This window comes from Terrapene carolina, unplaced genomic scaffold (genome assembly GCF_002925995.2).
Source record: "Terrapene carolina triunguis isolate 2854851 unplaced genomic scaffold, T_m_triunguis-2.0 Scaffold89, whole genome shotgun sequence".
NCBI lineage: Eukaryota > Metazoa > Chordata > Testudines > Emydidae > Terrapene > Terrapene triunguis.
The window spans coordinates 22,197,283-22,210,862 of NW_020664440.1; the positions used below are offsets into that span (position 1 = coordinate 22,197,283).

Below are 13,580 nucleotides of genomic sequence, written 5' to 3' on the forward strand. Positions count from 1 at the left end.
GCCGGTCCCGAGGCCTAGGGAGGGGGACACAACACCGTTATAACGCGCAGCCCGAGTGGCACGATCCGCTCCTAGGGACCGCGCCGGGAGCCGCCCGCCAGGGCTACGACGCACCCGCGGGCTGCAGCGCCGAGAGGCCTGGCGAGGCCGGTGACCTGCCCCCGACCCAGCAGGTTACATGCCCCCGCCTGCAGCCTCCAGCGAGGCGCCCCGGGCAGCGATGCGCATGCAATTAAAATAAACCCTCCAGGGACTAAAACCCAAGGCACAGCCCTGGCCCTCACCACCGCACTGAGCCCGATCCGCCCTGCCAGACACCCGCAGCTGCAATGACAATAATACTCGCAGCCGCTAGCGGATATAAATCAAAGCCCAGGCCACCGGCCGCTTCCCATTGGCGGCAGTGCGAGCCGACCAGGCTCCCATTGGCGGATATTCCGATCCCTGATTTGCATAGGGCTCGCAACGCCCTATGCTCGGATTCGGATGGGGCTGGAGTGGCAGTCGAGACGCTGGCTGGGCCGCCTGCAAAGGGAGCTGGTGGTGAAGCATATTAATGTGCAGCAACAGCAGCTGTAAGGAGACGGGATCTTTGGCTGCCTCACAAAGCGATGCACCAGGGAAAGGAGATTTCTTCCCCTGCTTCGGCTATAGTGCTTTAAGTAGTCACGCTAGGCTTCTTTGGCGTCTGATCTGCTTCATATCAGGCTCGGAGAAAACCCTCCACGCTTGAGTTCACCTTCCAGTCCCGCTGTAAACACCAGTTCCTTGCACTGCACTGTACCCCAATAGCTCTGTAGCTCACGGCTGCGCCTCTCTCTTTTGGTGTACAATATTATCCTCTCTTCTTGCCCATGTATGGGCCAAGTCACTTTGGTATTGGATGGGGGGGGGGGTCGTCACAGGCAAGAAAAATATATTTCCCTCCCTCTGTTGTTATGAACAATGTGGGCAGGTAGATTTTGTGCCAAGGCAAAGGACTACTGCTCCTGTCTTTCAGAACAGGGCACCCTAGCTGTGTAAACAGGGAACTAAGAAGGAGGAAGCCTCAAATTCTAATTGCAAATCTAATACTGCCTCACTCTAGCCTTTGGCACCACTTTACCTCTCTTGAGCATCAGCTTCCACAGCTTTAAGACTTTCCCCAGGGCTGCTATGAAGTATTTATGTACATAAGGACCACATATACATGTGGACCACTTAAACTTGAATAAATGTTTATAAAACATTTGGAAGGGCTGTATCAGTGTTAAATGCTCTAGTAGGAATAAACATCAGAGACAAACCTGGCTGTATGATCCAGACTCTGCCCCCCCTGTTCAACTGTGCTATTTTGAGCCATCATGAATTTTGGGTAGCTCCAAACTGCAGGTTTATGCTCATGAGCAATACAAGTGCTAATGTGGGTTGAAGCACACCCAATGGAAGGGGGAGCAACCGGCCATCAGGCTCCTATATTAAAGTAAAAAGAGGAATGTGTAGATTATCAGTTTTAACAGCTGTAAGTACCACCATTGGTACCTGTCCTGCTCGTGCTGGGAAGATGGAGAGCTTCTGTCTGCAAAGCAGCAGAACTCTGAAATTAAGAGAGTTTTTTAAAGGTGTGCCAACATAGTGACACTGTAGACCACAAACAGAAGGGCAGCCAGTAGATCACTCTCTCCCTACTTGAGCAAGCTGTATTTCCCCTAGGGGAGTGCCACGGAGGAGCAAGCAGTCTCTCACCTTCTCAAATATTCTCAATAAAATCAAGGACAATCAGCAAAATACAGAGGATCCCAGCTCTCTTGTTGTAGATCCCAATTTTGGTAGGGCAGATCTGCTATCCAATAATCCTTAGGTTGTGTTTACATTAGTCCTTTTTCAGCAAATAAATCCCACCATTTCTAATACTGGAGTAATTCCATCACTGGGAGCCCTAGCGTACAGCAGCTGCATCATCATATAAATCTACATGACAGAGGTTAAAACCCTAGTTGCTGCTGCTTCCACCAACTTTTTCTATATTAGGGCTTCCATTTTGCTACCACCAGTGAGGGAGTGTGAAACTTTTCAGAAAAAAGGCTAATGTAGACCTGGCCACATTGTCCGTCTTTGATGAAACCGATAATGCCACTAGCTGCCCTTCTAGAAAAAGGCCTATTGTCTCACTGTGCAAACACCTAAAGAAAATCTCATTTAATTTCAGTCTCCTGCTACCTTAACAGGATGGGCTTTTTCCTTTCCCAAAACAATAAACTTCCCTGGCTATTGGCAATGGGTTTGCAAGCCCCTGGTTTTAGTGCTAGGTTTTATACTCGCATGTAAAATAAAAATTCCTCATTCCTGAGAGATCAACACAAAAAAAAAAAAAACATTTGTTTTCTAAGGTTACTGACACAGCTGTTGGCATAACTGGAAGTGGGAGAATTAGGGCCTGCAGAACTGGCATTTGGCTTTCAACAGAAGGGCTTCATTTGAAGCAAGTATATGAGCTTCAGGATGAGATTATGGCACCAAGTATGTTCATTTAAAAAAAATTAACAGTTTCTGAATGGAGACACATTTGATTTGGAAATAGATGTAAGTTTAAAGGTGTTATTTAGAGATAACAGTATATAAATATAAATATAGTTATTTAGTGATAACACTTCCAGGGCTTTCTACCTGCAAAATGCTCTACACATAATCAGCCCTTATGAGTGTTAGGGGGAAGGATTATTCCCCATTTTACAGATGGGAAAATTGAGGCAGAGAGGGATGATGAGTGGTCCAAGGCAATAAAGGAGTATTAGGAGGAGGATTAGAATTCAGGTATTCCTGATTGCCAGGTCTGTATTCACCTCATGCCTCCCTCCATTAGTAGCAACAGGGAGTTTTAAAACAATTATTAAATGCACGCTTGTGACTTTTTGTAGTCTGTTCTGTAATGGTTGCTGTTTACAGCCAATGCACTGAAGAAGGGCAGCAAAATCATTCTGTCTAGAGAAGAAATTACTTGGCAGAGGAAGAAATCTATTTCTCACTTTCTGCATGTTGCTTGCTGAAGCACATAGATGGTGTTGAGGCAACAGTTTCAGGGACCACAAATCAAGCCCTCTGATTCTTCCAGTCTGGAATGGGACTGAAATTAGATAATAAATTATTTTGTCTTGAGAGATTAATGATGGCAATGATAGGGAAATAGACTGCAAAACTGTTTCTGGCTAGTTTACATTAAGCATAGACAAGGGGAAACACTAAATCCACCCCAAACTACTGATCAGCTAGCAGGAGACATTCCCTAGCTCCTCAAAGGTGTCAGAAATGGGGCTCAATGGAGCATTTCCCAATGAATGTAATGTAATGGGTTACCGAAAGATTCTCATATATCTTTGATACTTTTAAAATAACTCACTTCCTTGCAGCAGCATGGATTTGGTTCTCCCCGGTTTAATGGTACTGTATCTCACCACACTCCTATTCGACACTCCAAGGGCTGCTGCTCAACCGCCCATCCCCCAAGACTCTCCACAGCGGCTAAGAAGCATCTGTGGAGCTCCCTTAGAACAAAGCAGTTCTGAGTGGAGCCATCAATCTGCCTTCTGAGAATATTTTAATTTGTAAATAAACTCTTACCTCTTCAGGAACTTTATCCAGCCAAAAGTCTTACAGCTCACTATACTCTGTGAAGTCGCTCTTTTCCCAAGGGTGAGGAAGACACATTATTCACATTGCTTGTGGAGTGGATGAGTATGGATTGATAACAAGTACAGAGAGACAGACTCACACAAGGACACATCACAACAAGCCAACTGATCGCTTTTTATTTTCTACAAACTACTACTTCAAATACAAATAAGTGATGCTCTCCAGAGAGCTCCCACATGCTAAGGGCTTTGCTCTAACATTTGACTGTCACTGTTTGTTCAAGTCCCAGACCAAAGACAAAAAAATATACTTTAGTGACAATCCAGTGATCTACCTACTCAAAAGAGTGATTGTTCCCTCTCTGGATCAAGAATTCAGAAAATACTCTCTAAATCTTAAAATCCTATTAATAAAAAGATTGCACAAACATTATGGCCAAGACAAGTTTTCCCACACAACTCCCCACAAAAAATAATAAAGCTAGGAGTTATGGCTGCCACAGGAGACAGATTAAACCCAGTAATTCCCAGGAACCTGCTCTCTAAGGTCATGCCAACACATTAAAGCTTGTTTTTCAGTGATACTGAGTACCTGCAGCTTCTATTGACTTCATTTGGAGCTGTGGGCACTCAGCACTTCTGAACATCAGGACTTTTTTCTCTTTAAATTTACCAGTGTTGCTACTGTCAGCGTGAGGTCTGGTGTAGACAATATGCTGCCATTTTACCATTGTGTCATCTAACCCTGCTCAGAGCAGGGTTAGACAACACAGGTTAAAATACTGATTCATGCCTACATTATAACTTCCATTGCTACCACCAGTGGTAGCAACAGTGGGAAATTTGAGGGGATATTTCTAGAGTCTTCCATAATATTATAATACCACTGGGGAATGGTTTTCAAAGCAGCCCTTGACAATAGCACACAGACTCCTTAAAGGCAGGTCAGCCTGTCAGAAATGGGACAGACAATGAGCATGGAAAAGGATTTAAAGGTAAGGCCACTTTTTACTTTCACCGGCAAAACTGACTTAACAAGGCATTTCTCTCTTATTCTTACACACACACACACACATACATACACCCCCCCCTCCCCATTTCCACAGTAGAATGCTTCCTCAGTTTTAAAAGGCACCTGTACCCATGGCACTTGCTTCCAGGATCCTGAACATCCTCCTTTCCACATATGACATCAGGATCCCACTGTTCTGGAACCCGTATGCAGAGGCCCATACATGTTGCTGAGCTGACACAAAGCAAGGCAGTGTTAGCCCAGAATTTCCTGGCCTTGGAAAATGGGACTCTGTCTCTGATTTAAATACCAGTTTAACATAGGTTCTTTTGTTCATTTTTCAGCTGCAGAAGTTCTCAAGCATCAAAACACCAAAAGTGTCCAAAATAATCTGTATAGAACAGACACTATATAGGAGAATTAACACAAAGGAGAACCAGCTGAATACCACTGCAGGAAAGAATTCCATGCAGTTTTTCTGTTCCTCATCCAATGGGAAGAGCATGGATTGGGTTTAAGTGCCTCTCACACATGTATCTGATTCATAAATGTTCCCAAGGCAGGTCAGTGCCAACCACTAGGCTGCAGTGAAAAAGTTGATGGGAGGTGAGCATTGCACATTAAATCTATGTCCCTGCTAATGGAAGACAAGAAAGAAAGTTTTAAAAACCAAACACTGCTCTCCTGAATCAGTAAATCATCAGCACAAGAAGGGCAACAAGCTACAAAATCACATCAGTGCTAGAGATCATGTTTAAATGCTCAATGCAACAAAGTCACAGGAGTCTCACTACCAGTCTGCAGGATCTAACAGGCTAACACGCTGCATCTACTTAGGAACTCAGAACTGAAAGTCAGTTCATTGAGTTTTGGGCTTCTTTGCACAAGGATCCCCTTCTTCCTTCTTCAGCCACTGATGCATTAAGCCTGCACTGGTTCTCTTGGGTGCAGTGATTTGGATGAACTGGCTGGACCATCTGGGCAAATCATCTTCCTCTTTCTTGGGAGACTTGTTCTTCACCCAGTCCAACATCATTTTGCTGCTAGTGCTGACTTTGGTTTCCTGGGAGGACAAATTACAATAAGAAAAACAAGAACCGCAGAAATAGCTGGTCATATATTCAAGGCACATCGGAAAATGCCCACATGGGTACCAAGTCAATGAGCTGGGTCCAGTTTCAGAATGGGGAGGTGCAGCAGCAGCATCACTCCCTACAGTTACACAGCCTTGCAGAAGGTCCCCATGGAAGTCCCAGTCAGATTAATCCTAAATGCCATTCAGGAAAGAATATACCGTATTAAGCCGAGTGATCCTGAGACTTTACAACATGGTTTATTTCTGGAAGAGCAGGAAAAGGAATGGGAATCCTTGAGGGGCCTTCACTGCAGTGACCCTCTCTCCAACTGGGGATGGATGGCTGCCTTTGGGAACATAAAAACAGCCATACTGGGTCAGACCAAAGGTCCATCTAGCCCAATATCCTGTCTTCCGACAGTGGCCAATGCCAGGTGCCCCAGAGGGAATGAACAGAACAGGTAATCACCAAGTGATCCATCCCCTGTTGCCCATTCCCAGCTTCTAACAAACAGAGGCTAGGGACACCATCCCTATCCATCCTGGCTAATAACCATTGATGGACCTATCCTCCATGAACTTATCTAGTTCTTTTTTGAACCCTGTTATAGACTTGGCCTTCACAACATCCTCTGGCAAGGAGTTCCACAGGTTGACTGTGTGTTGTGTGAAAAAATACTTCCTTTTGTTTGTTCTAAACTGCTGCCTATTAATTTCATTTGGTGACCCCTAGTTCTTGTGTTATGAGAAGGAGTAAATAACACTCCCTGATTTGGGAGTTTCTCAGAGCCATCCTGAATCAGTTAGAAGGGGTAGCTCAAGCATCTTATATGGCATAATCTACCTCTCATCCTCAGGCGCTGAGTGAGCTGCCAGCCCCTAATGAACAGCTAACAAAACATGTGATTTATTCTCTTATATTCTATGGAGTGGCCTCCCCCCATTTGTTAAACTTTTGAATATCTTATTTTTGTTGCATTTGTAGCCCATTTCACAACTTTGATGCATGATTTATCCTGTCATATAAGATGATAAATTTGCACGCTAGGATCTGCAATCTGTATTTATATTTTACTTCAAAACATTCTATTTTCCCTTTTGTCGCTATTAACAAAAACAGCACCCCCCGAGCCTGGTGCCCTCTAAGCCCGGCACCCCAGGCGGTCACCTGAATCACCTGCCCCTAAATCCGGCCCTCCATTTTCTCCTCTGTAAAAGGCACTTCCAGCCTGAAAAATCTATGCATCTATGAAAATGGGTATAAATTATCTACCTCACAGGCAGGATTAATTCATTAATGTTTGGAAAGAGCAGCGGAACCCCCAGTTAGACAGAGGTCAAAGGACAATTCTATTTATTATTATTAAACAGTATTATGGTAGGGAAGTCTGATTTGTGTCAACCACCAAATCTCACCGTCTTTGGTCCCAACCCAATGGGAACGAGGCATTCTGGTGTATTGTTTCTGGAGTTGTTTACTATAGTGGAAACCGGGTGGAAAGCAATGTTCTCTGTGGAGTGGATGAGCCTAAGGGCTTCCTGTGTTGATACCTCTGTAAAGTCCAACCATTTCCTGATGGCCTCATCCCCATCCAGGATAGCTGGCATCCTAAACATGGGAGGAGATGCAGAAATCTTAAGACCACATAGAGACACACAACTTATCCGCCATGTCGCAGGACTGAGTGATTTGGGTGAAAGCCAAACAAAGATCCAGAATTAACATAATCCAGATTCCAGCTATCTGGGGATTAACTGTGTTGGCAATAACTATTATCATGTTAAGAAATGGCTAGAAGGCACACAGACCTCATTTCTGAAGCCTTGGGGAAAGGACTAAGCAATACAATGTTTTTCTGTGAGGCAAACAGTGTGCTAACTTCACCAAAGCAGCCTGCTTCCCCAGAGGAGGCAAAGGGTCTGTCAATCACTAGGCAGCCCTATGAGCAATTTAATTCTTATTGCTACCAGCAAGGGGCCAAACACAGTGATTTATGGCAAGAGCAAGATTCAGTGACCTGAAACAAGTCAGTAATGTTCTAATGTACTTCTCTAAGGGGATCAGATAGAAAGAGCATGGAAGAATTTCTGGCCTGTGTGTTCTTGGCCACCAAGGCTATGTATGTAGGGGAATACAGTCACACTACCTGCTCCACACAGCACAGAAGTAAAGGGAAGGTTTTCTGCCACACACTCCCCACTAATCTCTGCCATCCTAAACTCTACCAGCCACAGCCAGTCATTCTCACTTGCCTGTTATGGATATCACTTAAGCCTTTGGAAGCATCTACTGTGATGATGGTGTAGGTGTACAATGCATCCCCTCCATCAGGGGGCTCCCAGCAATCAAAAATCCCAGCCATGGTGAGTAACCTCCAGCCTTTCCACTCTTCATCATCATCTTTCCCATCTGCCTGGAAAAGAAAGATACAGAATGATCACAATCTTTCCTAACCTTCTTCCTATGCTAGGTAATTTCAATACAAAGATATTTAAAGGCTATCTGATACCTCACAGAAAACACTGAAAACCAGTGTAGTTCAGCTACCCATGCCTCATTTGCTATTTTAATTACTATTCTCTATTTCTAGGGATGTTTACCCAAAAACTTTATTAGGAGCGTCATCTTACATTGATACTTTTCCCCCTCTCAAAGTCAATATCCTCCACCTGTGCATTGTAAACTGTTACTTTGGAAATTATTGTGAGGTCACAGGAGAGAAAGGATAAGCAACAGTAGCAGATAAGATATTTCATGTAATAGATTACATTTCCATGAAAAAATAAATAACGAGGGGAGAAAGCACAACAGGCAGAGAAGAGTTTCTGAGATTATTCAGAACTCTGTTCTGTGAAATTTTAGCAAGGGCCATTGACTTCAATGGGAACACTTTGTGCTCAGCACTTCTCAGGATCAAGCCCTACATTAGAACAGTGATGGGAAGCACACTGTAGATCAAAAGGCCATGCACAGACTGCAGCTTTGGGTGTACCAACACATATTACAGCAACAGTTCCAAACATAAAAGAAGTTAATCTTTCTGCATTTCAGGACTTTAATATATAGGGGATGACTACGTGACTGCGGGACATCTTCCATCACCGCCAAAGCCCTCTTGCCACCTGCCTGGAAGTTAGGCCTCACCACACATTCAAGCTGCACTGTCTCCAATATCCTATGCCTGAACCTCAATCACAAACACAGCTGGAGTGAGAAGGAATTTACAAAATAAATATGTTTTTCTTCAGGATAAGTGACAACTAATTAATATTTCTAAAGCCTTTTCAAACCAAAAAGTGCTATATTGCACTGCTGAGTATTAGAACAACATTGTTGCTGGGAATCCAGTACCATTTCTTGCTTGGGCTGTGGGAAGTAAATGAAATAGGGCTGCTTCTTTCCATTGTGCTGCTGCCATTCATAGAATCCATCTGCCAGCACTACACAGCGCCTGCCCTTTATCAGAGGTCCCTTTGGGAAGAGAAGATTTGACCATGTCACAAATCAAAGCAGATGGCAGCTTGGGAGGTATTAAAATAAAAGAAACATGTTTGTTGGGGTGGGAGAAGGAGGGGAGGACAAGGCCATGGTTGAAGTATAGGGAACACATTTCTTTATAACCCTTTTCGTATTCTATAACTGATCCTAAAAAGCATAGACATAAAAGCTGTAGGTCCACACTGGGGTTCTGTTCACATAAAAGTATGCTCTGCTATCAGGGTTTATGCCACCACTAAAAGCTCTTGAGGAAGTTAGAGCCTTATTATGTAGTTAATTACTGTATATGTGTCTTATACATAGTAATCTAGTAGTGTCCCCTAACCACCTAAGAATTAAAATGCATTAATACATGGTGGTGGCAGCATGAGAACTCCACACTAGCACAAGATGGAAATCTAGTCATTCTATTCCGATTCATTCAGGAAGTTTGATTTAGTTTAAAATATATCACTGTAGTAATTGGCACTCTGTCTACTCCCTTTCATTAATATCAATGGGAGATAGGCACCTAAGTCCCCACCCCACACCAAAATTAAGTTGTAGGTGTTCTGCAAGTAATACTCAGGGTAATTCTGAAAGTCTCTATTTCACTGAAGGTTATGAGCAGTAAGACAAAATAATCCTTCATGTTCTCACCTTCCATCATTTAGAGCACGACAGAACCCCCTTTTATAGACTCCCACCAAACAGTACACCCACCTTCCGGCTGAGGGGGGCAGGGTAAGTCTACCTATAGAGCTCTTTGTGCTGCTGCTCAATTGGCTTAACAGACAAGCTTTTTATTAATTTCAAGTAGTATTTTATTCCCATTCCCAAAGTTTTCTTTTTATAGAACCAATGCCTTTGTTTTCTCCAGTCTGAACTGTACTTGAACCAAACAGTGGGTTATCTTAAAGCCACCTGGTCAAATACAGCATGCGAAAAGCTATCGTTTGTTGGGTTCTTCTATTTCAATGAAACTGAGATGCTAGGTTTTACAATGTGTCATTCAGAAGGATTTATTTTCTGTGCAACAGGGTGGTGGTGTCCAATTCTTGTTAGGAAGAGGTTTAGATCTCTAGTTTACAAGTCATTAGTAGCACTGCTAGGAGCTGATGATTATAAAATCTTCCTTCTCTCAAGACTCATTAAATGCAGTAATATTGTAAACTTACCTTGTAGGAGAGTTTCTCCATCATGGTATCGCTGCGACAGTTGGACGTTTTATACTGCATTTTGGAAGGGTCAGCTTCTCTAAACCAGGCTGGGACCAGTCCCCAGCGCATAGCCGCAATGACACGCTCAGAAGAGTCAGCATCCTGTCACATAAAATAGAAAAGCACCTCATGCCAGTACACGCAAGACAGGAGCAGACAGCAAATTACAAAGTAATCAGCACATATTGTAGCTCTCTGCCTTCTCCATTATATAGTGGAGACTACAAACAGATCACAGCAAACTCACTCACTACAACTAGTGGCAGAGATCCTAACAAGAAAAGAGGAGCTTACAGATAACTTATTAAAGTAACATCTTATATTTTACGAAGAAAGGTTACTTTCTGACAAGAAAGAAACTTTTGGTTGCTGTTCTGCTAGTTACTTTTCTTTGCAATTCTATCACTTCTGTTTTGTATGGGTGTGAGAATATACTCTGTGCTGATACGTGACTGCAACCGAAAAATGATTCAAAAGTAATCAGTAATTATTACTCCTCTGAGAAAGTCATTGAAAATATGCAAGGGATTAATTTTCAGACCTGGCAATATGCAATAAGGCTATTTTTCAAAAAAAATATAAACACCACTGGTTACAAGGAACATTCACTATATAATACAATATTTGCGTATAATAGTAAATTTGCAATTTTTATTTAACTAATACTATTCAGGGATCTTCCACTCTAAGCATATTATACATTCTGTCCTACTAAAAAAAGTCCCAGCAACATGGTCATCTTAGGGCCTTCCCCAATGCAGTGAATAATTATAAAAGGACACTGTTAGGTTCCTTATCTTTTTTTATTTAAAAAAAATCTTACAAACGTTACAAACAATAACTTTGTTTTAATAATCTGAGCATTTTTAAAGTCTAACTTACTTTCACTGTTCACATTTTTGCATTTTTTCTCAGCTTTGACAATGGAAACAGACTGTGGGTTTCACTTCTGCTTCTAGTCAAATTCACTTTCTGATTCTCAGGTGCTAGCCAAAAGCTGCAATGTTTGGGTGGCTAATACCACAGGGAAATGGTTTGTTAAAAAAAGTTCCCAATGAACAAAACTACACAGAAACATTTCTATTGGCCTTCAGTTTTGTAAAACCTTTCAAGCCTACAAGCAGAACAGAAAGCAGCAAAGAAAAGCACAAATCCAATTGTTTCTGCTTCAACATTGTAAATACAGTGTGTCACACTGTCCCCAAATAGTGAATAAGCATAGAAAGTAGTTTAATAAAGATGACTGGATGATCAGATGTTTGCCTGTGTTAATAGTTAGGTTGCTGGTACGCTTGAGACCACTACCTATCATACTGACCAATACCATCTCATTGTTTCCTTGTACTCCGTCCATCAGTCTGCCTACATCCATCTGTTGTCTCTGGTCTTACACATTGATTGTAAGTTCATTGAGACAGGGACAATCTTTTTTGTTCTATGTTTGTATAGCGTCTAGCATAATGGGGTCCTGGTCCATAAATGGGGCTCCTAAGCACTACAGTAATACAAACAATAAATAAATATGTTTCAAGCACCATCTTTTTCTTCTTTGTGATCTCATCAGCTATTGCAGGAGAATTGTGGAATTTTAAGTATAGTATTTAAGCAGAAAAGTAAAGGAGGAAGTAGTTTTCAAATGCTGTGCAGGTGTATTGATGATAAAGTGTTAATGTTTTTAAATTTCACCTTTAAACATTTCTGGTTCTACAAATCTAAGCAGTTGTAACAAATAACTAATTCCTGACATTTCAGCAGAACTTAAAACACCTTTTTACTGTAGAAGTGGGAACACATACGGAACTATTAATATGGCAAGCATGTGTACTGAAAAGCCTGAAATGTCAGTATGAATTCCTGCAAAGCACATACTAGCAGTAGGAGTCTGGAGATACAGAACTAAAACTAAACTACTAAGGCTTGAAGAGGCTGCAAACTGTGATGCTCCAAAATATAAAGACGTTTATACCAAATTGGTCAAGTACAGTTGTGAAATATACAGTTACCCCCCTTCAAACTACTAGTCAGTCATTGTATATGATGCACCATAATGCATGCTGAGTAATTTGTTCTGCTTGAAGGTTACCTTCTCGAAGTGTCGTCGGGAAACCAGCACAGGGCTGTTGGACTGGGGACTCTTGTTGTAGGAGGGGCTGTATTTATCAGCATCTCTCCATTCAGGTTGCCTTGTTCTACCATGGTTATCACGGTACACACAGGCCCGGCGGATGCGATCTGCTCCCAGAGCGCAGGCCGTGCGCCCACACATTCTTCACAAGTTTCCTAAAGGAAGAAGACATTATATGCTGTGGAACAATGGCCTCAAATCTGACTTCAGGTGACAAAGCATGATCACATTTCTCCTTCACACCGGATACAAAAGGAGCAATTTACTATACATGCATGTCTTCCCCTAGGACTCAGCCTCTTGTCCACTCTATGGCAAGGTGTCAGGGGTTTATTATTTACAGAGTCCAAAAGTCTGCTGGATATTGTAAAAAAAGGCCCTAAGACTTTAATAATCTAAGGAAGCATACAATGAACAGATGAGAGAACAAGTGGCGAGTGACTGAAGTGTCATATTTAATACACACCACATAGTTCCATGGGCTTTTTAATACTTGATTCCCCCAAACCTTTTCCTCCATCTATGAGGTTAACACTTCTTTCAGTGGGATGACTAAGGATTGCAGTTGAGTAACATTCAGTGGAGCAGGGGAGGCTGGGAGGCCACATGGTCAAAGCTATCTTTAATTGTTACATGATGCTCAGATAGAAGGAATAGGTGCCTTGGGGAAAAAAAAATAAGATGGATTGGTGTTGCTGCCCACTATATCCACTGAAACAGACCCCCGGACACAGGCTGGGGGAGCCCTTTGTTCCCCTGTATTTACTTTAACCATACATTTAAATCTACAGGAATCAGAAGTCAGGGGAGGCCCCAAGCAGCACAGCTCTGGGAAAGGGGGAGTGGGAATTGCTACTCTGGGTCACTGGTTGTTGGACTGAGGTCTTTCACTATGAGAGTGATTTGAGGGCCTGCCTGGTGGAGTATGGAAAAGGGGGTCCCCTGCCCAGACAGAGAGGGGTTTGGGGATTCCTGCTCAGGGGACTGACAGGGGCTGCTGGTGGGGGGAGGGGGAATTGTAGGGGGTTCCTGGCAGGGAAGGGGGCTGCAGGGCTCCTTGCC

General features: G+C 42.9%; 1 protein-coding gene across 1 annotated transcript; it reads right to left on the minus strand.

Annotated features, from left to right (window-relative positions):
* Window positions 1-3,763: 3,763 nt before the first annotated feature.
* HMCES (5-hydroxymethylcytosine binding, ES cell specific) lies at window positions 3,764-13,359 on the minus strand. Its single transcript, XM_024220849.3, has 6 exons — window positions 12,477-13,359; window positions 10,352-10,495; window positions 9,048-9,167; window positions 7,949-8,109; window positions 7,112-7,304; window positions 3,764-5,683 (listed from the first exon to the last, which is right to left on the minus strand). Exons 1-6 carry the CDS (start codon window positions 12,657-12,659, stop codon window positions 5,480-5,482), a joined length of 1,005 nt encoding a protein of 334 aa, XP_024076617.1. The 5' UTR covers window positions 12,660-13,359; the 3' UTR covers window positions 3,764-5,479.
* Between the last annotated feature and the right edge of the window lie 221 nt (window positions 13,360-13,580).